Below are 27,212 nucleotides of genomic sequence, written 5' to 3'. Positions count from 1 at the left end.
AGCCAACCTAGGTTTTGTTCTCTTCCATACATATCTTGTGAAAACTGAATTAAACTTGGATATTAAAGATTTAGGGATCAAAATAGGGATGGTTCAGAACAAATACAATAATTTGTGTAGTATTATCATTTTTAGGGCTGCAATACGACGCATCCAGGTCACGTGGTGCATCATCCAATCTGTCAGTAGTAAGGATATTTTACTCAGAAGAGGTGGGTAGTTACATTATGGTATAAGATCTGAGATCCTTGCGGTGATCTGAATCCCAAGATATTTTAGGCTCCTCTCCGGCCAAGCATACTCATACTGAGATTTCAGGGATTGCAATAGGGGTCTGGGGAAAAAATAATCGAGACGGCTTCTGTTTTGGAAGTATTCAGCTTATAAAAGGAGACTTTTTCCTCCAAAATCATATGTAGATGTCGAAGTGATGTTTCAGGGTGCACTAGTGTGAGGAGCACGTCATCCGCAACAAGACTAATTTCATATTCACGGGCAAAGATAACTGGACCTCGTCCCTACACATTAGTTTGGATGGCTTCCACTAGGGACTCTATCGCTAGTGCAAAAACGAATGGGGAAAGCAGGCAGCCTTGGCGAGTACCGCTCGTAATCTGAAACAAGGAGAAAAGAATACCATTCACAAAGACCTTGGCAGTCGGGCTAGAGTACAGTGCTGCTATAGAGAACAAAGCTCTACCCCTAATCCCAAATTTCCCAGGGACTGCATAGAGATATCCCCAATGTAGTCTGTCAAATGCCTTCTCTGCGTCCAGCGAGAGCAGAAGAAGGGACTCCGAGGACGCAGAGAAGGCATCCAGCACATTGATAATCCTGTTGGTATTATCCGGTGACTGTCTGCCCTGAACAAAACCGACTTGGTCACGAGTGACCAGGGAAGGGATCAACGGGTTCAACCTATTCGCTATTAACTTCGCATATATCTTAACATCCGTGTTCAAGAGAGCAATCGGACAATAATTAGTCACTAAAGCAGGATTTTTCCCCTGTTTAGGGAAAGTGACAATCCTTGCTTCAAGCATTTCAGTGAGGAAAGACCCTAAGGATTAGGCTTCATTAAATAACAGGGTCAAAACTGGGATCAAGACCTCCTGAAAACATTTTATAGAATTTGTTAATATAGCCATCTGGGCCAGGTGCTTTATCCACCAGGAGAGAGTTGATAGCATGGTAAAGTTCTTTCTCCATCCAGCAGAGCTCTAGGAGCCCTACAAGTTTTAATTGAACAATTAGTGCACTACCTTAAAAAAACTCACTATATACACACTTTGATGTATCCCACTCTGCTGCTGCTAGACTCCAAGACTATTGAGCTCAAGGGGGAAACAAAGGGAGCTTTGAGCAAGGACAGCAGTCAGCAGTGACTGTAGCAAATCACTATGAAATCGGTGGAGAGAGATCTGTCTTAGTTCAGCAGTTCACTCGGTCTTTGCTTCTTGGTGACCCCTTGACAGCTGTCTTTGGGAGTTACTCCACTGCCCTTGTCCACTTTCTAGGTAAATCAGCAATGCAAACTTTGGTTTATCCTATTAGATTTGTTGTTCTGTATTTGAAAGCATCGTCTCACATTTCTTTATTTCCTTTATTTACCTCTAGTAAGTACACAACTGTGCTTGAAGATGATGAGAAGCAGCTGCGCATGTTCCCATCTATGTAAGTGTAGACTTTACTCTGGTCACTGTCCAGATATTGTGCTGAACTGGTGGCAGAGATCTTGTGGAACCATATCTTATGCATGGACCTATTTCTTAATAGGAAACCTAGTGGGAGGGCAGAGGTTCTCCAGCTGATGAAAGTGATGGACAGCATGTTGAAGACAGCAGGTGTGGATGAGGAAGACCTAAAGTTGGAAGGTCCAACTCAGGTATCGCTAAGGGTTCCGTCTTCCCATTGTTAATCTAAATGTAACCGCAGAAAGTGTGCTTTTATAAGTTTTAGACAACAAATATAATTTTATTTGCATAACAAACATAAAAAGACAAACATGGATAAACTTTAAAAATAATAATAAACAATAAAACAACCTAAAACTAAAAGACTGTAAACATAAGCACAGAAACATAAAATTTGACAGCAGTTAAGAACCACTTGGCCCATCTAGTCTGCCCTAAACATACTTACACACTAGGGTTCTTTTTTGTCGGTAGATAATTAAACTACCAGTATATTTTTGGATTGTGGGAGGAAACCAGATCATCTGGAGGAAACACACCCAAGCACAGGTTAGGGCCATGGTTGGAATCAAACCCATGACATCAGTGCTGTGAGGCAGTTATGCTAACCATTACACCATCCATACTGCCCTCAATTACTTAGCAGCATTAATTTAAATGACCAAACTTTATATATAGCATGCAGAAAATCAATGCTAAATTATATTTTTCTCTGACGTCCTAGTGGATGCTGGGAACTCAGTAAGGACCATGGGGAATAGACGGGCTCCGCAGGAGACTGGGCACTCTAAGAAAGAATTAGATCTACTGGTGTACACTGGCTCCTCCCTCTATGCCCCTCCTCCAGACCTCAGTTAGAATCTGTGCCCGGCTCGAGCTGGTTGCACACTAGGGGCTCTCCTGAGCTCTTAGTAAAGAAAGTATTTGTTAGGTTTTTTATTTTCAGTGAGATCTGCTGGCAACAGACTCACTGCTACGAGGGACTTAGGGGAGAGAAGCGAACCTACCTGCTTGCAGCTAGCTTGGGCTTCTAGGCTACTGGACACCATTAGCTTCAGAGGGATCGAACACAGGCCCAGCCTCGGTCGTCCGGTCCCGGAGCCGCGCCGCCGTCCCCCTTGCAGAGCCAGAAGACGGAAGATTCCGAGGAGAAAATCGGCGGCTGAAGACTCCGGTCTTCATTAAGGTAGCGCACAGCACTGCAGCTGTGCGCCATTGCTCCCCATGCACACCACATACTCCGGTTACTGATGGGTGCAGGGCGCTGGGGGGGGCGCCCTGGGCTGCAATTAGATTACCTTACAAATGGCAAAAAAACACATAATATAGTCTAATACACTATATATGTGTAAAAATCCCCTGCCATAATATTAATAAAAGAGCGGGAGAAGTCCGCCGTGAAAGGGGCGGGGCTATCTCCCTCAGCACACTGGCGCCATTTTCTCTTCACAGTTCCGCTGGAAGACAGCTCCCCAGGCTCTCCCCTGCAGTTTCCAGGCTCAATAGGGTAAAAAAGAGAGGGGGGGCACTAAATTTAGGCGCAATACTGTGTATTATAGCTGCTATAGGGAAAATCACTTTGTATAGTGTAAATCCCTGTGTTATATAGCGCTGTGGTGTGTGCTGGCATACTCTCTCTCTGTCTCCCCAAAGGACTTGGTGGGGTCCTGTCCTCAGTCAGAGCATTCCCTGTGTGTGTGCGATGTGTCGGCACGGCTGTGTCGACATGTTTGATGAGGAGGCTTATGTGGAGGCGGAGCAGGTGCCAATAAATGTGATGTCACCCCCTGTGGGGTCGACACCAGAGTGGATGGATATGTGGAAGGTATTAACCGACAGTGTCAACTCCTTACATAAAAGGTTTGATGACATAACAGCTGTGGGACAGCCGGCTCAGCCAGTGACTGCCCAGGCGTCTCAAAGGCCATCAGGGGCTCAAAAACGCCCGCTACCTCAGATGGCAGACACAGATGTCGACACGGAATCTGACTCCAGTGTCGACGACGACGAGACTAATGTACATTCCACTAAGGCTATCCGTTGCATGATTACGGCAATGAAAAATGTGTTGCACATTTCTGACATTAACCCAGGTACCACTAAAAAGGGTATTATGTTTTGGGAGAAAAAGCAACCAGTGGTTTTTCCCCCTTCAGATGAGTTAAATGAAGTGTGTGAAGAAGCGTGGGCTTCCCCCGATAAAAAATTAGTGATTTCTAAAAAGTTACTAATGGCGTACCCTTTCCCGCCAGAGGACAGGGTACGTTGGGAGACATCCCCGAGGGTGGATAAAGCGCTCACACGCTTATCAAAAAAGGTGGCACTACCGTCTCAGGATACGGCCGCCTTAAAGGAGCCTGCGGATAGAAAGCAGGAGGCTATCCTGAAGTCTGTATATACACACTCAGGTACTATACTGAGACCCGCTATTGCTTCAGCATGGATGTGCAGTGCTGCAGCAGCGTGGTCTGATTCCCTGTCTGATAATATTGATTCCCTTGACAGGGACACTATATTGCTAACCATAGAGCATATTAAAGACATAGTCTTATACATGAGAGATGCACAGAGGGATATTTGCCGGCTGGCATCTAGAATAAATGCAATGTCCATTTCTGCCAGGAGAGTATTATGGACTTGGCAGTGGACAGGTGATGCGGATTCTTAAAGGCACATGGAGGTTTTGCCTTACAAGGGTGAGGAATTGTTTGGGGATGGTCTCTCGGACCTCGTTTCCACAGCGACAGCTGGGAAGTCGACATTTTTACCCCAGGTTCCCTCACAGCCAAAGAAAGCACCGTATTATCAGGTACAGTCCTTTCGGCCCCAGAAAGGCAAGCGGGTTAGAGGCGCGTCCTTTCTGCCCAGAGGCAGGGGTAGAGGGAAAAAGCTGCACCATACAGCCAGTTCCCAAGAACAGAAATCCTCCCCTGCTTCCACTAAATCCTCCGCATGACGCTGGGGCTCCACTGGTGGAGCCAGGTGCGGTGGGGGCCCGTCTCCGGAACTTCAGCGACCGGTGGGTTCGCTCACAGGTGGATCCCTGGGTTCTACAAGTGGTATCTCAAGGATACAAGCTGGAATTCGAGACGTCTCCCCCTCGCCGTTACCTCAAATCAGCCTTGCCAGCTACTCCCCCGGACAGGGAGGTAGTGCTGGCGGCAATTCACAAGCTGTACCTCCAGCAGGTGATAATAAAAGTTCCCCTCCTTCAACAGGGACGGGGTTACTATTCCACAATGTTTGTGGTACCGAAACCAGACGGTTCGGTGAGACCCATTCTAAATTTGAAATCCTTGAACACTTATATAAGAAGGTTCAAGTTCAAAATGGAATCGCTACATTACATGGTATCACTGGACAACAAGGATGCTTACCTGCATGTCCCCATTTACCCACCTCACCAGGAGTACCTCCATTTTGTGGTACAAGACTGCCATTACCAATTCCAGACGTTGCCGTTTGGTCTGTCCACGGCACCGAGGGTATTTACCAAGGTAATGGCCGAAATGATGATACTCCTTCGAAAGAAGGGAGTTATAATTATCCCATACTTAGACGATCTCCTTATAAAGGCGAGATCCAGGGAGCAGTTGTTGGTCGGAGTAGCACTATCTCAGGAAGTGCTACAACAGCACGGCTGGATTCTGAATATTCCAAAGTCGCAGCTGGTTCCTACGACGCGTCTGCTGTTCCTGGGTATGATTCTGGACACAGAACAGAAGAAGGTGTTTCTCCCGGAGGAGAAGGCCAAGGAGTTGTCATCTCTGGTCAGAGACCTCCTGAAACCAAAACAGGTGTCGGTGCATCATTGCACGCGAGTCCTGGGAAAGATGGTAGCTTCTTACGAGGCAATTCCATTCGGCAGGTTCCATGCAAGGATCTTTCAGTGGGATCTGTTAGACAAGTGGTCCGGATCGCATCTTCAGATGCATCGGCTGATCACCCTGTCTCCGAGGGCCAGGGTGTCTCTGCTGTGGTGGCTGCAGAGTGCGCATCTTCTAGAGGGCCGCAGATTCGGCATACAGGACTGGGTCCTGGTAACCACGGATGCAAGCCTCCGAGGTTGGGGGGCAGTCACGCAGGGAAGAAACTTCCAAGGACAATGGTCGAGTCAGGAGACTTCCCTACACATAAATATTCTGGAACTAAGGGCCATTTACAATGCCCTAAGTCAGGCAAGACCCCTGCTTTAAAACCAGCCGGTGCTGATTCAGTCAGACAACATCACGGCGGTCGCCCATGTAAACTGACAGGGCGGCACAAGAAGCAGGAGGGCGATGGCAGAAGCCACAAAGATTCTCCGATGGGCGGAAAATCACGTGATAGCACTGTCAGCAGTGTTCATTCCGGGAGTGGACAACTGGGAAGCAGACTTCCTCAGCAGGCACGACCTCCACCCGGGAGAGTGGGGACTTCATCCAGAAGTCTTCCAACTGATTGTGAACCGTTGGGAATGGCCACAGGTGGACATGATGGCGTCCCGCCTAAACAAAAAGCTAAAAAGATATTGCGCCAGGTCAAGGGACCCTCAGGCGATAGCTGTGGACGCTCTAGTGACACCGTGGGTGTACCAGTCGGTTTATGTGTTCCCTCCTCTTCCTCTCATACCAAAGGTGCTGAGGATAATAAGAAAAAGAGGAGTAAGAACTATACTCATCGTTCCGGATTGGCCAAGAAGGACTTGGTACCCGGAACTACAAGAAATGATCTCAGAGGACCCTTGGCCTCTGCCTCTCAGACAGGACCTGCTACAGCAGGGGCCCTGTCTGTTCCAAGACTTACCGCGGCTGCGTTTGACGGCATGGCGGTTGAACGCCGGATCCTGATGGAAAAGGGCATTCCAGTTGAAGTCATTCCTACGCTGATAAAGGCTAGGAAAGAGGTGACAGCACAGCATTATCACCGCATATGGCGAAAATATGTTGCTTGGTGTAAGGCTATGAAGGCCCCCACAGAAGAATTTCAGCTGGGTCGATTTCTGCACTTCCTACAGTCAGGAGTGACTATGGGCCTAAAATTGGGATCCATTAAAGTCCAGATTTCGTCCCTGTCTATTTTCTTTCAAAAAGAACTGGCTTCACTGCCTGAAGTTCAGACGTTTGTTAAGGGAGTGCTGCATATTCAGCCCCCTTTTGTGCCCCCAGTGGCACCTTGGGATCTCAACGTGGTGTTGGATTTCCTAAAATCACATTGGTTTGAGCCACTTCAGGCCGTGGAATTAAAATATCTCACATGGAAAGTGGTCATGCTTTTGGCCTTGGCTTCGGCTAGGCGGGGGTCAGAATTGGCGGCTTTATCCTGTAAAAGCCCCTATCTGATCTTCCATATGGACAGAGCAGAATTGAGGACGCGTCCCCAATTCCTCCCTAAGGTGGTATCAGCATTTCACTTGAACCAACCTATTGTGGTGCCGGCGGCTACTCAGGACTTGGAGGCTTCCAAGTTGCTGGACGTAGTCCGGGCCCTGAAAATCTATGTTTCCAGGACGGCTAGAGTCAGAAAGACTGACTCGCTGTTTAACCTGCATGCACCCAACAAGTTGGGTGCTCCTGCTTCTAAGCAGACTATTGCTCGCTGGATCTGCTCCACGATTCAACTTGCACATTCTGCGGCTGGACTGCCGCATCCTAAATCTGTCAAGGCCCATTCCACGAGGAAGGTGGGCTCTTCTTGGGCGGCTACCCGAGGGGTCTCGGCTTTACAACTTTGCCGAGCTGCTACCTGGTCGGGATCAAACACGTTTGCAAAATTCTACAAGTTTGATACCCTGGCTGAGGAGGACCTTGAGTTTGCTCATTCGGTGCTGCAGAGTCATCCGCACTCTCCCGCCCGTTTGGGAGCTTTGGTATAATCCCCATGGTCCTTACGGAGTTCCCAGCATCCACTAGGACGTCAGAGAAAATAAGATTTTACTCACCGGTAAATCTATTTCTCGTAGTCCGTAGTGGATGCTGGGCGCCCATCCCAAGTGCGGATTGTCTGCAATACTTGTATGTAGTTATTGCCTAACTAAAGGGTTATTGTTATGAGCCATCTATTCGTGAGGCTCAGTTGTTGTTCATACTGTTAACTGGGTATAGTATCACGAGTTGTACGGTGTGATTGGTGTGGCTGGTATGAGTCTTACCCGGGATTCCAAATCCTTTCCTTATTGTGTCAGCTCTTCCGGGCACAGTTTCCCTAACTGAGGTCTGGAGGAGGGGCATAGGAGGGAGGAGCCAGTGCACACCAGTAGATCTAATTCTTTCTTAGAGTGCCCAGTCTCCTGCGGAGCCCGTCTATTCCCCATGGTCCTTACGGAGTTCCCAGCATCCACTACGGACTACGAGAAATAGATTTACCGGTGAGTAAAATCTTATTTTAGATATCATCTGAATTTTGGAAAAGTATCTCCTGAATAGATTTCCTGCAGTGGAGCTCCAATTTTACCATGGTTTTCTTATGAGCATTTTAAAAAGAGCTAATATACTGTGAATTACTGAAATGAGTAATACAGGTTGAGTATCCCATATCCAAATATTCCGAAATACGGAATATTCCGAAATACGGACTTTTTTGAGCGAGAGTGAGATTGTGAAACCTTTGTTTTTTGATGGCTCAGTGTACACAAACTTTGTTTAATACACAAAGTTATTAAAAATATTGTATTAAATGACCTTCAGGCTGTGTGTATAAGGTGTATATGAAACATAAATGAATTGTGTGAATGTACACACACTTTGTTTAATGCACAGAGTTATAAAAAATATTGGCTAAAATGACCTTCAGGCTGTGTGTATAAGGTGTATATGTAACATAAATGCATTCTGTGCTTAGATTTAGGTCCCATCACCATGATATCTCATTTTGGTATGCAATTATTCCAAAATACGGAAAAATCCCATATCCAAAATACCTCTGGTCCCAAGCATTTTGGATAAGGGAGACTCAACCTGTATACATAAAATATTGAGTAATGTCCATAAAATAACATGCTCTTTTCACTTCTCTGCGACAGCCAGGTTGTTCTAATGAGGGGTAGCTTTATCAAACCTTCCGAGTTGTTCGCTCGCAAAGCGATTTTAGCAGAGTTGCTCACGCTAAGCCGCCGCCTACTGGGAGTGAATCTTAGCATCTTAAAAATGCGAACGATGTATTCGCAATATTGCGATTACACACCTCGTAGCAGTTTCTGAGTAGCTTCAGACTTACTCGGCATCTGCGATCAGTTCAGTGCTTGTCGTTCCTGGTTTGACGTCACAAACACACCCAGCGTTCGCCCAGACACTCCTCCGTTTCTCCGGCCACTCCTGCGTTTTTTCCGGAAACGGTAGCGTTTTTTCCCACACGCCCATAAAACGGCCTGTTTCCGCCCAGTAACACCCATTTCCTGTCAATCACATTACGATCGCCAGAACGATGAAAAAGCCGTGAGTAAAATTACTAAGTGCATAGCAAATTTACTTGGCGCAGTCGCAGTGCGAACATTGCGCATGCGCATTAAGCGGAAAATCGCTGCGATGCGAAGATTTTTACCGAGCGAACAACTCGGAATGAGGGCCCTTATGTAGAGGACAAATAGTGGTGTTGCACATAGCAAGCAATCAGATTCTAGCTATCATTTGTAGACTAGTGTATAAAATGATAACTAGAAGCTGGTTGCTATAGTCAACATCTCCACTTTACATGGTTTGATAAGTCTCCTACTAAGAGAGAAGTGCTTCTCTAACACAGCAGATATAGGCACCCTTTGGATCTGCTGACTCACACATTGAGACATCTGCAGTGATATTACAGCAGATGGAATTATCAGGTGTTGTATGGAAGGTAGAAAGTAACTAGGTCGAGAGTATCTAGGTCGACCACTATAGGTTGACAGGGTTTCTAGGTCGACAGGGTCTTTAGGTCGACGTGGTCTAGGTCGACAGGTCAAAAGGTCAACATGAGGGTTTTTTTATGTTTTTTTGGTGTTTTCTTCGTAGAGTGACCGGGAGCCCCAATTAGTGCACCGTGTCCCTTCGCATGGCTTGCTTCGCTCATCATGCTTCGGGCAAGGTGCCTCGCTCCGCTACCGCTTCGCTCGGCACAGATTACCGTTCCAATCGTAGTCCACGTGGATCGTTAAGTATGAAAAAGTTCAAAAAAGAAAATAAAAACATGAAAAACTCATGTCGACCTTTTTGACCTTTCAACCTAGAACATGTCGACCTAGAGACCCTGTTGACCTAGAAACCCTGTCGCCCTAGTTACTGTCGACCTAGATAGTGTCGACCTATTTACTGTCGACCTAGAGACCGGATCCCGGAATTATCGCATTCTCAGCTTTATGACGTATAAGATTCCCATTGACAATAGTCAATGATATGGTAAGATCTTCAGCAGTATGTTCTATAGTGGGATGTATTACGTTTTGCCTTCTGGGTTTATATATAAAATTTACATTTTTGGGGCTTAGTGGTCCTTTTTCGTCAATTTATATTTCAACATATCTTTGGTTTAATGTTTTTATTCTTGTAGCTACAGCTTTTTGTCAAACTTATCACCTCTGATTATATTACAAACAATACAGCAGGTACATAATTCTAATAAATTGATAGTGCTGTCTATAGCCTAGGTAGCCTAAGCTAGACTTCATGGAGAAAGAGTAATAAATACCATAAAGTGAGTATTGTCTGTTGCAAATTCTCTCGTGGAAACACTGTGAACGTACACTGTCAATCCAAGTAAAAAAAAACAGAGCGTAAAATATTAACTTTTTGGTAAATTTAACAGTATGACACTAAACAAAACTATATTTAGAAGTATAAAGCATAGTCAAAGCGCAACGGAATATGCTGCGCTATATAAGAAACTGTTAATAAATAAATAATAAAATAAATAAATAAATTTATAATAGTGTTTTAACAGTACTTCTTTAAGCCTGGCATTGAAGTGGAACTAAATATATTACAGATGTGTCCTCTTACGCCCTTGCAGAAGTCGCGCTAAACAGCCCTTCAAGTCACGTCATGCCATGCTGCATATCATTTTAATCAGCAGAAGCAGCTTATTCATCCTATTGCATTACACTGCATCTAAGACACAAAAAAGACGCTTGCCGCTACCGAGTCACATGCCACTCACGTGTTATGTGTAATGTGACTTGTACCGCATGGAGCAAAGTTGTAAGAGGACACATCTGTATGAAGCCCTATTAGATATTGTAACACAATGATATTGGTATAACATTGTTGCTGACAATTGAACACAGACTTTATCCAGAAAATCTGAGGCTATCTACCATATATGTAAAAGTTTCATATATTAGACTAGTAAAATTACATTTCCCTAAGATCTAAGACTCATTATTAAAAGAAACTTGGCCAGCAGGTAATTCAGAGAGAGGATGCAGTAGCCATTTATTAAAAAAAAAACATTTATAGATTTTGTCACCAGGTGGTGATACAAATCATTTGAAATTCTTAAGGCAACACTTTACTGAAGAACAAGTTATTAGCAGCTACTTTCAGGCATCTCAACGGGGTGTTCACTAGGCCGCACAACACATGACGTTTGGCTGTGGGGTTTCTTGAAGAAATAGTTGTATTGGGAAGTATGTGATACCCTTTTGAAGACAGCATAGTAAGTATTGTCATGGATATTCCACTTGGCACTTTGAATGGAAATTGATGTTGACCACAGGGGAGGACACATTTTACAGTTGTAGCACTCTTCAAGCCATTTGTATCGCCACCTTGTGACAACATTTGTAACTAATATTTTTTTTAAATAAATAATTAATCATCTGAAGTACGTGTTGTCCACATGTATCTTCATTACTAGCCTTACAACTCACTCCAGAGTGCTCTAAGAAGAAGGTACTTTCATTCTAACAGCATTGTATATTTCTAGCAGATTTGTATTTGCAGATGTCATTTTTTTTCTGAGACTTATATTCCAAGCTCACTTTTACTGTATGTTGGTCAGGTATTAAGTATGTTATTCGCTTTACTTGAACCTCGGCCAGTTTTGTCACAATAAAAAACACAATAAAAAACATTCACAAGAGAATGAGGTTTACCTCTACCTAAGATTTCTTCAAGATTAATATCTTACTGATAGGAAAAGTACATAGTCACTAACTACTGTATGTAAATTATTGTTTAACATGTTTTTAACAATATGTCCTCTTTAATGCAAATAATTCATGTAAGTAATTACTATGTGCTTATCTAGATACACAATCTGCTAGAGCTGATAAAGACAGAGCAGAATATCTACAACATTGTCTTTCATGAATTAATCCGTCAGGTCAGCACGGAGTGTGTGGAGAGAGGGGTGCTGCTAGCTAAGCTCAGGTCAGTACTGACTTGAAATCACATTATATCCCGTATGCCTTTTACAATCCTCATCTATATTCCATCTAACAGGGGAGTGAGGAGAGGAAAAGTGACACAAGCTATAAGAAATAAGCACGTAATCAAAAGGTTTTATTTGTACTATATTATTATTTCCTTTTAGTAAAGTTTATATATGTTACCTACAGATAGTGGAGGTGGTAATTTTGTTGTCGGAAAAACTATTTGTGAGGTAGTATTGTCATAAGTTCCTTGTTAGTGATATTAATAACAAAATGTATTGTGGTCTTTTATACTGTCTCTGATTTAGCATCCGGCTGCAATGTTGTCAGGTTTTACTGATATCTTCTATCTTACAGCTTTAGAATTAGCTTTTAGTGTTTTATCTGCTGCATATTTCTAAATTCTTTACTCTATTACAAATTATATGAAGTAGATGATTACTAGCACTTGTGTGGGAATAAAAGCAACAACTTTCAACATCGTAAAAGCAACATCTTAACTGGTCCACACTTGGACCAATCTGTACTAATGACATGACCTTGTTAATAAGTAAGGTCAGTTTATGGCCTTTAGGTAATATGTAAGATATATGTTCCAGATATGACCAAACCTACTATATGTGGCAAGAGCAGCCTGAAACACAGCCTTTATGTACCAATGAGTCAACACCACTCCACCCAAACCTCCCCCCCGTCCTCTATGCAGTGCCACCCACCAACACCTTTTGCTAGTGGCACACCTGTGTGATATTTGTAGAATATAGAGCATGCACCGAAGGAAAGTCTTCACTGTCATCTGCACCATCTTTTATTAAGTACAGTATATCACACAAGTACTGACTACTGAGTACAGTATATCACACAAAAGATGGCCCTGTTGGCATATGGTAGGTATTACGGCATGCGGTTTTAGGTGATCTTGGGGCCCATGTGCCTTACATACCCTACACCCTTTACTGATCACTGGTTGATGGAAAACATTTTTTCTCTGACGTCCTAGTGGATGCTGGGAACTCCGTAAGGACCATGGGGAATAGCGGCTCCGCAGGAGACTGGGCACAAAAGTAAAGCTTTAGGACTACCTGGTGTGCACTGGCTCCTCCCCCTATGACCCTCCTCCAAGCCTCAGTTAGATTTTTGTGCCCGGCCGAGAAGGGTGCATTCTAGGAGGCTCTCCTGAGTTTCTTAGTAAAAGTTTAGTTTTAGGTTTTTTATTTTCAGTGAGACCTGCTGGCAACAGGCTCACTGCATCGAGGGACTAAGGGGAGAAGAAGCGAACCTGCCTGCTTGCAGCCAGCTTGGGCTTCTTGGCTACTGGACACCATTAGCTCCAGAGGGACCGAACACAGGCCCAGCCTCGGAGTCCGGTCCCAGAGCCGCGCCGCCGGCCCCCTTACAGAGCCAGAAGCAAGAAGAGATCCGGAAAATCGGCGGCAGAAGACATCAGTCTTCACCAAGGTAGCGCACAGCACTGCAGCTGTGCGCCATTGCTCCTCAGGCACACTTCACACTCCGGTCACTGAGGGTGCAGGGCGCTGGGGGGGGGGCGCCCTGAGCAGCAATAGAAACACCTTAGCTGGCGAAAATACATCACATATAACCCCCAGGGCTATATGGATGTATTTTAACCCCTGCCAGAATACAGCAAAAAGCGGGAGAAAAGTTCGCCGAGAAGGGGGCGGAGCCTATATCCTCAGCACACGGGCGCCATTTTCCCTCACAGCTTCGCTGGAAGGACGTCTCCCTGACTCTCCCCTGCAGTCCTGCACTACAGAAAAGGGTAAAACAAGAGAGGGGGGCACTAATTAGGCGCAGTATAAATAAAACAGCAGCTATAAGGGGAAAAACACTTCTATAAGGTTATCCCTGTATATATATAGCGCTCTGGTGTGTGCTGGCATACTCTCCCTCTGTCTCCCCAAAGGGCTAGTGGGGTCCTGTCCTCTATCAGAGCATTCCCTGTGTGTATGCTGTGTGTCGGTACGATTGTGTCGACATGTATGAGGAGGAAAATGGTGTGGAGGCGGAGCAATTGCCTGTAATGGAGATGTCACCCCTTAGGGAGTCGACACCTGAGTGGCTGAGCTTATGGAAGGAATTACGTGACAGTGTCAGCTCTTTACAAAAGACGGTTGATGACATGAGACAGCCGGCTACTCAGCTCGTGCCTGTCTAGGCGTCTCAAAAGCCATCAGGGGCTCTAAAACGCCCGTTACCTCAGATGGCAGATACAGACGCCGACACGGATACTGACTCCACTGTCGACGATGAAGAGACGAATGTGACTTCCAAATAGGGCCACACGTTACATGATTGATGCTATGAAAAATGTTTTACATATTTCTGATAATACAAGTACCACTAAAAAGGGTATTATGTTTGGTGAGAAAAAACTGCCTGTAGTTTTTCCTGCATCTGAGGAATTAAATGAAGTGTGTGATGAAGCGTGGGTTTCCCCCGATAAAAAACTGATAATTCCTAAAAGGTTATTAGCATCATACCCCTTCCCGCCAGAGGATAGGGCACGTTGGGAAACACCCCCTAAGGTGGATAAAGCGCTCACACGTTTGTCAAAACAGGTGGCACTACCGTCTCCTGATAGGGCCGCCCTTAAGGAACCTGCTGACAGAAAGCAGGAGAATATCCTAAAATGTATATACACTCAAACGGGTGTTATACTGCGACCAGCAATCGCCTCAGCCTGGATGTGCAGTGCTGGGGTGGCTTGGTCGGATTCCCTGACTGACAATATTGATACCCTGGATAGGGACAGTATATTACTGACTATAGAGCATTTGAAAGATGCATTTCTATATATGCGGGATGCACAGAGGGATATTTGCCGACTGGCATCAAGAGTAAGTGCGCTGTCCATTTCTGCCAGAAAAGGGTTATGGACGAGGCAGTGGTCAGGTGATGCTGATTCCAAAAGGCATATGGAAGTATTGCCTTACAAAGGGGAGGCGTTATTTGGGGTAGGTCTATCAGACCTGGTGGCCACGGCAACTGCTGGGAAATCCACATTTTTACCCCAGGTAGCCTCTCAACATAAGAAGACGCCGTATTATCAGGCGCAGTCCTTTCGGCCCCATAAGGGCAAGCGGGCAAAAGGCTCCTCATTTCTGCCCCGTGGCAGAGGGAGAGGAAAAAGGCTGCAGCAAACAGCCAGTTCCCAGGAACAGAAGCCCTCTCCCGTTTCTGCCAAGTCCTCAGCATGACGCTGGGGCTTTACAAGCGGACTCAGGCACTCCCCTAAAGTCTGCTTTACCGACGTCTCCCTCCGACAGGGAGGCGGTATTGGAAGCCATTCACAAGCTGTATTCCCAGCAGGTGATAATCAAGATACCCCTCCTGCAATAGGGACAGGGGTATTATTCCACGCTGTTTGTGGTACCGAAGCCGGACGGCTCGGTGAGACCTATTTTAAATCTGAAATCCTTGAACACTTACATACACAGGTTCAAATTCAAGATGGAGTCACTCAGAGCGGTGATTGCGAACTTGGAAGAAGGGGATTATATGGTGTCTTTGGACATCAAGGAGGCTTACCTCCATGTCCCAATTTACCCTTCTCACCAAGGATACCTCAGGTTTGTGGTACAGAACTGTCACTATCAGTTTCAGACGCTGCCGTTTGGTTTGTCCACGGCACCCCGGGTCTTTACCAAGGTAATGGCCGAAATGATGATACTCCTTCGAAGGAAGGGAGTTTTAGTTATCCCGTACTTGGACGATCTCCTGATAAGGGCAAGATCCAGGGAACAATTGGTAGTCGGGGTAGCACTATCTCAAGTAGTGTTGCGGCAGCACGGTTGGATTCTCAATATTCCAAAATCGCAGCTGATCCCGACGACACGTCTTCTATTCCTAGGGATGATCCTGGACACAGTCCAGAAAAAGGTGTTTCTCCCGGAGGAGAAAACCAGGGAGTTATCCGAACTAGTCAGAAACCTCCTAAAACCAGGCCAAGTGTCAGTGCATCAATGCACAAGGGTCCTGGGAAAAATGGTGGCTTCCTACAAAGCAATCCCTTTCGGCAGATTCCACGCAAGAACTTTCCAGTGGGACCTGCTGGACAAATGGTCCGGATCGCATCTTCAGATGCATCAGCGGATAACCCTGTCACCAAAGACAAGGGTGTCTCTCCTGTGGTGGTTGCAGAGTGCTCATCTTCTAGAGGGCCGCAGATTCGGCATTCAGGACTGGGTCCTGGTGACCACGGATGCCAGCCTGCGAGGCTGGGGAGCAGTCACACAGGGAAGAAATTTCCAGGGCTTGTGGTCAAGCCTGGAGACATCACTTCACATAAATATCCTGGAGCTGAGGGCCATTTACAATACCCTAAGCCAAGCAAGACCTCTGCTTCAAGGTCAGCCGGTGCTGATCCAGTCGGACAACATCACGGCAGTCGCCCACGTGAACAGACAGGGCGGCACAAGAAGCAGGAGGGCAATGGCAGAAGCTGCAAGGATTCTTCGCTGGGCGGAAAATCATGTGATAGCACTGTCAGCAGTGTTCATTCCGGGAGTGGACAACTGGGAAGCAGACTTCCTCAGCAGGCACGACCTCCACCCGGGAGAGTGGGGACTTCACCCAGAAGTCTTCCACATGATTGTAAACCGTTGGAAAAAAACAAAGGTGGACATAATGGCGCCCCGCCTCAACAAAAAAATTGGACAGGTATTGCGCCAGGTCAAGGGACCCTCAGGCAATAGCTGTGGACGCTCTGGTAACACCATGGGTGTACCAGTCAGTGTATGTGTTTCCCTCCTCTGCCTCTCATACCCAAGGTACTGAGAATTATAAGACGGAGAGGAGTAAGAACTATACTCGTGGCTCCGGATTGGCCAAGAAGGACTTGGTACCCGGAACTTCAAGAGATGCTCACAGAGGACCCGTGGCCTCTACCTCTAAGAAGGGACCTGATCCAGCAAGGACCCTGTCTGTTCCAAGACTTACCGCGGCTGCGTTTGACGGCATGGCGTTTGAACGCCGGATCCTGAAGGAAAAAGGCATTCCGGAAGAAGTCATTCCTACCCTGATCAAAGCCAGGAAGGATGTGACCGCAAAGCATTATCACCGCATTTGGCGGAAATATGTTGCGTGGTGCGAGGCCAGGAAGGCCCCAACGGAGGAATTTCAACTGGGTCGATTCCTGCATTTCCTGCAAACAGGAGTGTCTATGGGCCTAAAATTAGGATCCATTAAGGTTCAGATTTCGGCCCTGTCGATTTTCTTCCAGAAAGAACTGGCTTCAGTTCCTGAAGTTTCAGACGTTGTCAAGGGGGTGCTGCATATACAGCCTCCTTTTGTGCCTCCAGTGGCACCTTGGGATCTCAATGTAGTTTTGGGGTTCCTAAAATCACATTGGTTTGAACCGCTTAAATCTGTGGATTTGAAATATCTCACATGGAAAGTGGTCATGCTGTTGGCCCTGGCTTCGGCCAGGCGCGTGTCAAAATTGGCGGCTTTATCTTATAAAAGCCCTTACCTGTTTTTTCATACGGACAGGGCAGAATTGAGGACTCGTCCACAATTTCTCCCTAAGGTGGTTTCAGCGTTTCACCTGAACCAGCCTATTGTGGTACCTGCGGCTACTAGGGACTTGGAGGACTCCAAGTTGCTGGACGTTGTCAGGGCCCTGAAAATATATGTTTCCAGGACGGCTGGAGTCAGAAAATCTGACTCCCTGTTTATCCTGTATGCACCCAACAAGCTGGGTGCTCCTGCTTCTAAGCAGACTATTGCTCGTTGGATTTGTAGTACAATTCAGCTTGCACATTCTGTGGCAGGCCTGCCACAGCCAAAATCTGTAAAAGCCCATTCCACAAGGAAGAGGGCTCATCTTGGGCGGCTGCCCGAGGGGTCTCGGCTTTACAACTTTGCCGAGCAGCTACTTGGTCAGGGGCAAACACGTTTGCTAAATTCTACAAATTTGATACTCTGGCTGAGGAGGACCTGGAGTTCTCTCATTCGGTGCTGCAGAATCATCCGCACTCTCCCGCCCGTTTGGGAGCTTTGGTATAATCCCCATGGTCCTTACGGAGTTCCCAGCATCCACTAGGACGTCAGAGAAAATAAGAATTTACTTACCGATAATTCTATTTCTCGTAGTCCGTAGTGGATGCTGGGCGCCCATCCCAAGTGCGGATTGTCTGCAATACTTGTACATAGTTATTGTTAACTAAATCGGGTTATTGTTGTTGTGAGCCATCTTTCCAGAGGCTCCTCTGTTATCATGCTGTTAACTGGGTTCAGATCACAAGTTGTACGGTGTGATTGGTGTGGCTGGTATGAGTCTTACCCGGGATTCAAAATCCTTCCTTATTGTGTACGCTCGTCCGGGCACAGTATCCTAACTGAGGCTTGGAGGAGGGTCATAGGGGGAGAAGCCAGTGCACACCAGGTAGTCCTAAAGCTTTACTTTTGTGCCCAGTCTCCTGCGGAGCCGCTATTCCCCATGGTCCTTACGGAGTTCCCAGCATCCACTACGGACTACGAGAAATAGAATTATCGGTAAGTAAATTCTTATTTTTTCTTGAATTTCCCATAAATTCTCAAATTAGTTCAGTTCTGGTGACTGAGAAGGACGTTGCATACACATAACATTAGTGTTATGCTTATCAAACTACTGGGTGACCAGACCTACTGTGTTAATAGTGCAAGGTCATCCTAGTAATCATGTTCCACAGTTTGGAATGTACAGTCAGTTAGTTTTCACTTCTGTTGTTCATCCTTTGCACTTAGAATTAATGGACAGATATCATGATTCTAGGATATACGCTTCTGCCCATGGTTGCCCTTGTTTTCTCTTAGGATCTGTGTGCTGCCATTACTTTATACACCATTTCCCAAGAAACACTAGCAAGTTGAGATGCCATGGTCACTGGAGTTTCTGAGAAACACACTCCAACAATCATCTGTCTTTCAAAGTTACCAAAGTCTGCTCTTGCAGTAATGGCAGCCATCATTACAGCAGAATACATAGGATATGCCAGCGGACGGGATGCCTGCAGTCATATGACCGACACCGGCATCCCGAGGCAGAGAATCCCGTTTATGTTTACCCTTACCCCCTAACCCTCCCTTCCTGCAGCCTAACCCTAACCTAACCCCTCCTCCTCCCACCCCGGTGGTGCCTAAACCTAATCCCTCCCCCGTAGCCTAACCCTCCTTGGTGGTGCCTAAACCTAACGCCCCCTCCCCACAGCCCAATCCTAATCATCCCTTCCCCGCAGCCTTACCCTATTCCTCTCTAGGGGTGCCTAATCCCCCCTCCCCGCAGTTTAACCCTAACCCTCCTGCTGCAGCCTAAATCTAACCTTAAATCCCACTCGAAGCTTACCAGTGCAAAGAGCCGGCAAAGGACAATCAGGATTCCAGCATTCAGTATTCCAGCGCCGGCATTTCGATCCATGTCGGGATGGTGGTATCGGCATTCAGAGCAGTGTCAGGATTCCGGCGTTGGTATTCCGATCCCATTACAGCAACCAGTGCAGTCCAGCATTTGTATACAGTACATGCCTGACTATGCTGGGATAGCTTAAAGTAGTCATACATGTATGGAAAAGGAATGTGTGTACAGGTGCGCTAACAACAGCAGCTGGTATTGGGGTGGTCTAAAATTCCCCAAATAAATACACTAAGATAGAAAGGAAAAGGTATACCAGCGCTGGCTGTTTTGTCAGTAATGAACAATTAGGCTTATATTATTACATGTGACATTTAATAAAAAGTTGTAAACATTAAAAACATATTATGCGAATATCAATAGTTTAAAAAAAGCCACTGATGGCAAAGAAACTAATTAAGTTGGATTGATCCACAGTCTCACAGTATTAATGCAATCAGTATTGGTTTTTACCAGATTAGTTGGTGGGGGAAAGTAGTCCCTTATTCTTACTGACTGTAATGTCCTTGGGTTGAGGAAGGATCCAACTTCCGGAAACGAACCAGGACCTTTGGGAGATAGCACTCTCCTAGTAAATCAGCTGGAATGTCCTTTGTGTACTGATATGGTGATGGAACAAAATGAAGGTGGGAATAGGCAGTCCCTTAATCTCCTCAGCTGGGATGTCCTTTAATGCTGGGAATGGGTCCCACTATGTACTTACTCCTGAGGAAGCTGGACATATATTATATACCAGCGAAACGCATTGAGTTTGCACGCCACTGATGTCGCAATTGTTGGAATCTGCGCTCCCCAATCATCTTATGAACCAGGACTTCATTTGATAATCATTCCATCACTTGTCACTTTAATATTGCATCAGCACTTTAACGGATACTCCAGCTGATATACCAGTAGAGTGCTATCTCCCAAAGACTTCTATATATTTATCTACAAGTGGGACCCATTCCCAGCATTAAAGGACATCCCAGCTGAGGAGATTAAGGGACTGCCTATTCCCACCTTCATTTTGTTCCATCACCATATCAGCACACAAAGGACATTCCAGCTGATTTACTAGGAGAGTGCTATCTCCCAAAGGTCCTGGTTCTTTTCCGGAAGTTGGATCCTTCCTCGACCTAAGGACATTAGAGTCAGTAAAAATAAGGGACTACTTTCCCCCACCAACTAATCTGGTAAAAACCAATACTGATTGCATTAATACTGTGAGACTGTGGATCAATCCAACTTAATTAGTTTCTTTGCCATCAGTGGCTTTTTTTAAACTATTAATATTCGCATAATATGTTTTTAATGTTTACAACTTTTTATTAAATGTCACATGTAATAATATAAGCCTAATTGTTCATTATTGACAAAACAACCAGCACTGGTATACCTATTCCTTTCTATCATACATGTATGGAAGCTATAGTTTTCTTGTCTGTGTTTTCATTTTTTATACATTACCTATATTATAAAGGAAAATAATAGGATGCTGTAATATTCTACTCTACTCTTCTACTGATAAAGCCTAACTCTGTTTCCATTATATGTGTTTGCAGAGAGCGGTATGTAATGTTACTAAACAAGATCCCGCACCAGGTGCTCAGTCTGTACAATGACCTGCTGGCTCAGCGAGCACTGGACAGAAGCCTTACAGAGCAGATCATTTATTTCAAGAACTCCATCGGCGATTTCACTCAGTGAGTTCCGAACTGTTACTGAAGTTGTACAAAGTTCAACAAGCTGCAAGTAGTTATTATGTTTTTCTTTAGCAGAAGTGCTTGATTAGAATTTACATGAAACGAGTAAAATTATCACATGATGATGGGCCGCCACCAGTTACTATTACATTTATTACCAGACAAAAGTCTGCTTATGACAGGGGAAGCTTTGGAGGGTTTAATCTGGCCCAGACCCGATCCCAAGACTTAAGAGGCCTACTTCCTTAATTCCACAAAATTGTATCCATGCAACCTTTCAAAAGCATAACGTTACTTCTGGAATGTATACTGCTCACTTGTTACATCTTGATGTATTTGGCACCTGGGAAACTTTGGCACCAGCCAATGATACCAGAACCTTTGGGTTTCTCATGAGTTTTGATGAAGACTAACAACGGACTAATGAAGCTAGCTGAGGCACCAGCAAGAGCCTTGCTTGGACCTGACAATATTTATCTGGATCACTTTTTATTTACAGACAAAGGGGGTGCAGATGCACTAAACAATCATTACAGTATAATAAAATATAATATGTCATAAGAGGTTGTTAGTATATCGTTGGCCAATGATATCGGCCTGCCCACCAATCGTCCAGGTCACCTCTTGTCGAGCAGGTCCCTAACACTATGGGGCCAACATCTGGAATGCAGGGAACCCCGAAACATGATCCAGCAAAGGACTACCCCCCAGGGCATCACACTAAAAAATACAGATAGTAAAGTGATATAAAGTGTAGGTATGTGAAGGTCCCTACTATGAGTTCAAAGGTAGAGAGTATGTGGAAAAAATGTGCATACATAAATAATAGACAAACATGATATACAAAGTGACTGTGTATGTATTTAAATGGTGATGCCCTGAGACAGCCCACCCAGAACAGAATGGGGGACGCCACGTCCAAATGCCAACCCCAAATTTTCTGACCCTATATACAAATAAATAGGACTTACTTAGAATTATGCCTGTGTCACAGTGCAGTCCATGCTGGTTTAAAAACATAGAGGGTGGTGGGGGGAGGGGTGCCAATCTAGATTTGAGGCATTCTCAGACCTCAGGTGTGTATTTCTACACATATACATAGTAAGGGAAATAGTTCTAAATTGCACACCCTCCAGTAATGAAAGGTGCTATGCTGCTGAGAATAAAGTAGTATACACAGACAGTGCAGATGCACTAAACGATCACTTTTTATTTACCTTATTACTATTTTATTACATTTCCTACTTTTGGGTAGATTGTTTGAGAACTTTACAGTACTGTACTTTGTTGAATCTTATTGTCTATGGAGGTCATTCTGAACCGATCGCTCACTGCAGTTTATCGCAGCACAGCGATCAGGTTGGAACTGCGCAAGCACCGGCGCCGCCGTCGTTCCCTGTCAATCAGGCAGAGGCGGTCGCTGGGTGGGAGGGGGCGTCACGACGGCGTTTGGCCGTCGTTATGAGGGCGCAGTCTGGCCAACACAGGCGTGGTCGGACCGTGCGGGGGGTGGGCCGCAGCAACTGCGTGACGTCACACGTAGCCGCTGCGACCAGGGGCAGCGACGATCAACTCCCAGCCAGCCGCAGGAGCTGCGCTGGACGGGAGTTACTCCACAAGTACAAAAGCATTGCCGCTGTGCGATGCTTTTGTACTTGTGCGGGGTAGGGGGGGGGGGCTGGACAGACATGCGGGGCGGACTAGCCCTGTGCTGGGCGTCCCCCCGCACATGTCAGGGAAGATGATCGTAGCTGTGCTAAATTTAGAACAGCTACGATCAACTCGGAATGACCCCCTATGTCTCTTTAATATATTGTGCACTATGAATTTTAATATGTTGTGTGATATATTACTTATGTTTATAGTTATTTTAATATTTATGTATCATTTATAGTTAACAGTATTTGAAACTCATTTTAGTCCAACCATAATTATACAGCATGCCAATATTGTTGTTCTACACGTCTTTCCTTATTTTTTCTTTCTACACATATCTTTTTTTCCTCCTACGGCAGAAGTCTGAGAAAATTTAGATTGTTTTTCACTTGTCATCATAAATTAATTTATTGTCTCCAGTGAGTTATATCAAGTGAGAGAACATGACCTGCGTGTGAGCAAAGAAGCAAAACAAACACAGACTGAACTGGCTAAAGCCTTGAGAAATGCAAAAAAGAATGCCAAGTAAGAGCACGATACTGTTCATCCAATAAATACATTCATACGCCTGGTGTTGTATAAACTGTTTGCTGGCTTGTTCAGTCTTTTAGAAGAATATCGTGAGTTGTACGAGTTACAGAGGAGCCGCCTGGAGAAGCAGTTAGCTCACCTCACTGAAGAGAGGGATCTCTGGAGTTCCGCTACATACAGGCTGGCCAGAAAGGTGACTACTGACCTCACAGAGCCCAGTACAAATTGTAGGCGCTCACACTCTGACAACCTTTCCACCTCTATTATTAAACACTTATGCTGAGAGCCTCAACAACTAAGACACCAATATAAAATAGTATTAGGTGGAGATTGTATTATACAAAGATGAAATATGGGCCCAAGTGTACTAATCCTTAACAAGAGATAAAGTGGAGACGGATAAAGAGTGATAAATGACCAGCCAATCAGCTTTCTAACTGCCATGTCACAGTCTATGTTTGAAAAATGACAGGAGCTGATTGGCTGGTCATTTATCTCTCTCTATCCATCTCCAATGTATCTCGTTAAGGATTAATACATTTGGGCCATTGTGACTTATTTTCCTGTGATGTGCTCTTCACCTAATCCACCACATCCCTTAAACCTCCAATAGTTCACATGCTGCTCTCCCTCTCCTGTATGCTATCTAAGCTATTTGTGGCCCACATAGGCCTGAGCTCAGGGTTCTCAGGGTGGAAGAGGTTCAGGGCTAACACTGGCTTGCACAAAATAGTTTTCCTTTTACTTATTTTGCAAATAAGTAACCAATCATTTCCATACCATAAGCAATTAAGACACCTGGGCTCCGTGTTGCAGTTTTTCTATACAGGTCATTTTGAATGCACAGAACTGTCACTCTGCAACACAAAAGTGGCTTGGGATCAATACTCAAATTGTGCAAGTGTAGGGGAGTACTTTTTGCTAAGTTTGGAGTTGGTTGGTACTAAAACCAAATGTCATTTTATAGGTGCATAAGGTGTGTTTTCAGGAGGGGTCTTGGCTGTGCAGTGACACACAGCCATTTGTACAACACAAAATGATTTCAAGTTTACACCAAAGCGGAACTTGCTGAGATCAGGTCTATTCTTTTAAAACAGCATTCTTAGTTACTCAGTCTGTTCTCACTTACCTGCTGCTTACCCTAAGTGGAGCCCTGGGAACTGCACACTGAAACAGGTATTCCCAGTGCTCCTCCATTTCTGAAATATTGTGCTTCACAATTTTTTTGGGCTTAGCACTTTATAATGGCTGTTGACTGGGGTGTTAGCAGGAGGATCAATATGATTCTGCACTCTCAATGATTTTGGCTCAGTGGTTGGACAATGCAGCTGTACACCTCGCACTCAGGGAGGATGATGCTCACTGTCCCCGGAATAAATGACTGCTGGGAGCTGCCATGGTTCCACTGAGGGAGGACTGGGTAGGGTGACTTCTTTTCACTCTTACTAGTAGGGAATTTTTACTGGATCTGTTTTGCATCTCCAAGCTCCTGGCTGTAAAGGTGAGAATGTGGGTATGTGATAACTGCCTTCAATATAAGCAATAAATGACACTAAATCAAGCATGGTTTTAAAAGAAAATGTATAACATGAACAAGGAACTTTGCCAGCCCAGGGAACAGAATAATGGGAAAGTAGTCTCTAGGACCCAGGCTCATTATACCAAAAAAAATATATATAATAATAAAATCACATCCCCCTTTTCAAATAAACTTCAAAAACAGACTCCCAAACTCGCCATTTTTTTTTTTTTCAAATAAAAATTTACTTTTTCTGCAATACAAATGAAGAAAACCGAAACAATCCCCACAAACACCCAACCCCAATAATACCCCCATTTAGTGAAAATAATTATAACCAGCAGGCTTTAGGACCCTCCTTCACCTGTCAATCACAAGCGCCTTGCTGTGCTGGCCACCTGTAATTGGCTGATGAGCAAAGATGTGTCTTTTTTTAATATTACTCTTTTTTTACCCTCGGTGTAATGGACCAAACATCTAAGGATCTTCTGTATACTAGACACTGTTACCTTTGGGTGACCAGAACACAGTATTGATAACTTTGTAATGTTTACAGTATAATTGCAAATATAGGGAGCTCAACTCTGAGGAAAGTCTGATAAGATAACGAGAGTTGTAAAGCTTCCTTATCAGATCTCACAATATTTACGTAGCAAAAACACAATATACTGTACATCAGCCTGGTGAACTGTATTTGGGGTTATTTAGAATCTGTCCTACTAGGATTTATCCTTTTATTAACACCCATTCTCTACTGTGAGCTCTGCACTGTAGAGAGGGGTTTAGTATGATCTGCCGATGGACGGGACGGCGGCTGTCAGTCAGAGCCGTAACTACGTGTGTGCCAGGTGTGCCTGGCACACAGCGCTGTCGCCCTGTGGGCGCACAACCAGCAACTATGTCAGCGGCTTGTAATGAGTCAAATTGACTGGCTGGTGCTGCTGTGAATGCTGGGCTGCACTTCCCTCATCCCAGCATTCACTGCGGCGGCAGGCAGCCAATGCGGAAGCAGAGGGACAGCTGCATTCGGCACCACCAGCAATTTGCTGCGGCTCCAGGATCTGCCAGCACCGAGGAGCCTGACTGCCTGAGCCAGCGGAGTGACGGTAAGTATGTCTGTCTGTCTGTCTGTCTGTCTCTCTCTCTCTCTCTCTGTCTATCAATCTCTCTCTCTATCCTGTCTGCCGTAATGTGCAAAAAGGGGGACGCTGTCTGCCGTTATGTGTAAAAAGGGGACGCTGTCTGCCGTTATGTGTAAAAAGGGAGACACTGTCTGCCGTAATGTGTAAAAAGGGGGACTGGTTGCCGTAATGTGTAAAATGGGGACTCTGTCGTAATGTGTAAAAAGGGGCTCTACCTGGTGTAGTGGTACTACTGTGCAGCGTAATTTGAATAATGGAGACTACTGTGCACCGTAGTATGAATCAGTATTATTTTGTGGCCACACCCCTTCCCCATGAAGCCACACCCCTAATTTATTTGCGCTCTCTGCCTGTATTTTACATAAGAGGGGGGCAATGCCGTTTCTTGCACACAGCGCTACAATGCCTAGTTACGGCACTGCTGTCAGTATACTGATAGCAGCATACCGTCCATCAGAATCCCAACAGCCCCAATTAAGTACCCTAACCCTCACCTTTTCCCTACCCTCCCTTGTGGGTGGCTAACCCTAACCCTCTACGGTGGTGTCTAACCCTAACCCTCACTGCTTGGTGCCTAACCCTAACACTTCCTTCCCCGCTGCCCTAAACCTAACCATACCCACTAAGTGCCTAACCCTAACCTCCCCTGCTAACCACACAATACATGAGCCAAAGGGCTCATGTGGGCATTATACACAGGTGCAGCAGTATAAACTCCTGGAAATCTGGTGAGTTCTGATAAGAGATGTGCAGAAAAGATAATCATCTGCAATAGACTTTTTGCTCCAGAGTTTTCACTATGAAAATGATTAGAATAATACAAAGAAGATATTTCTATTATATTCTTTGTTTTGGATTTCTCAAACCAAAACAAAGTGAACAACACCGTAAGTGCAGCTCCCCCCATATCGGGAGCAGAACGTATTGGTTTTTGATCGACCGTCGGCATATGTGCTGCGTGCACACTAAACAATTATCGTCCGTATTGGCCATATTGGGAAAAATATCTTAGGTTAGATACAAAATCCCGGCAGTCGGGAACCCGACAGTCAGAAGACCATCAGCGGAATCCCAATGCATCCCAGAATTTTTACAGTACCCCTAATCCTAATTAACCCCTTCTGCAGCCTAACCCTAACCACTCCACCCCACTTACCACAGCCTAACACTAATCCTCCCCATACCGCCTAACCCAAACCCCGGTACTTATGTCTGGGATATGTCGGGATTCTGTCAGGATCCCGACTGCTGGG

The 27,212-nt window shown here is 45.3% G+C and overlaps 1 protein-coding gene across 5 annotated transcripts in view; it reads left to right on the top strand.

Annotated features, from left to right (window-relative positions):
• AXDND1 (axonemal dynein light chain domain containing 1) overlaps positions 1-27,212 on the top strand; it is a 254,349-nt gene that overhangs the window by 147,156 nt on the left and 79,981 nt on the right. For all 5 annotated transcript variants that reach the window (XM_063939813.1, XM_063939816.1, XM_063939814.1 and 2 more), the window contains 6 exons: positions 1,618-1,674; positions 1,777-1,885; positions 11,892-12,013; positions 20,971-21,111; positions 23,188-23,292; positions 23,371-23,491. In XM_063939813.1, the coding sequence (XP_063795883.1) occupies positions 1,618-1,674; positions 1,777-1,885; positions 11,892-12,013; positions 20,971-21,111; positions 23,188-23,292; positions 23,371-23,491 (655 nt within the window). The remainder of the gene's footprint in view (positions 1-1,617; positions 1,675-1,776; positions 1,886-11,891; positions 12,014-20,970; positions 21,112-23,187; positions 23,293-23,370; positions 23,492-27,212) is intronic.

This window comes from Pseudophryne corroboree, chromosome 9 (assembly GCF_028390025.1).
Source record: "Pseudophryne corroboree isolate aPseCor3 chromosome 9, aPseCor3.hap2, whole genome shotgun sequence".
NCBI lineage: Eukaryota > Metazoa > Chordata > Amphibia > Anura > Myobatrachidae > Pseudophryne > Pseudophryne corroboree.
The sequence above is the reverse complement of the archived record's forward strand: the minus strand, read 5'-3'. Positions and strand labels throughout refer to the sequence as shown.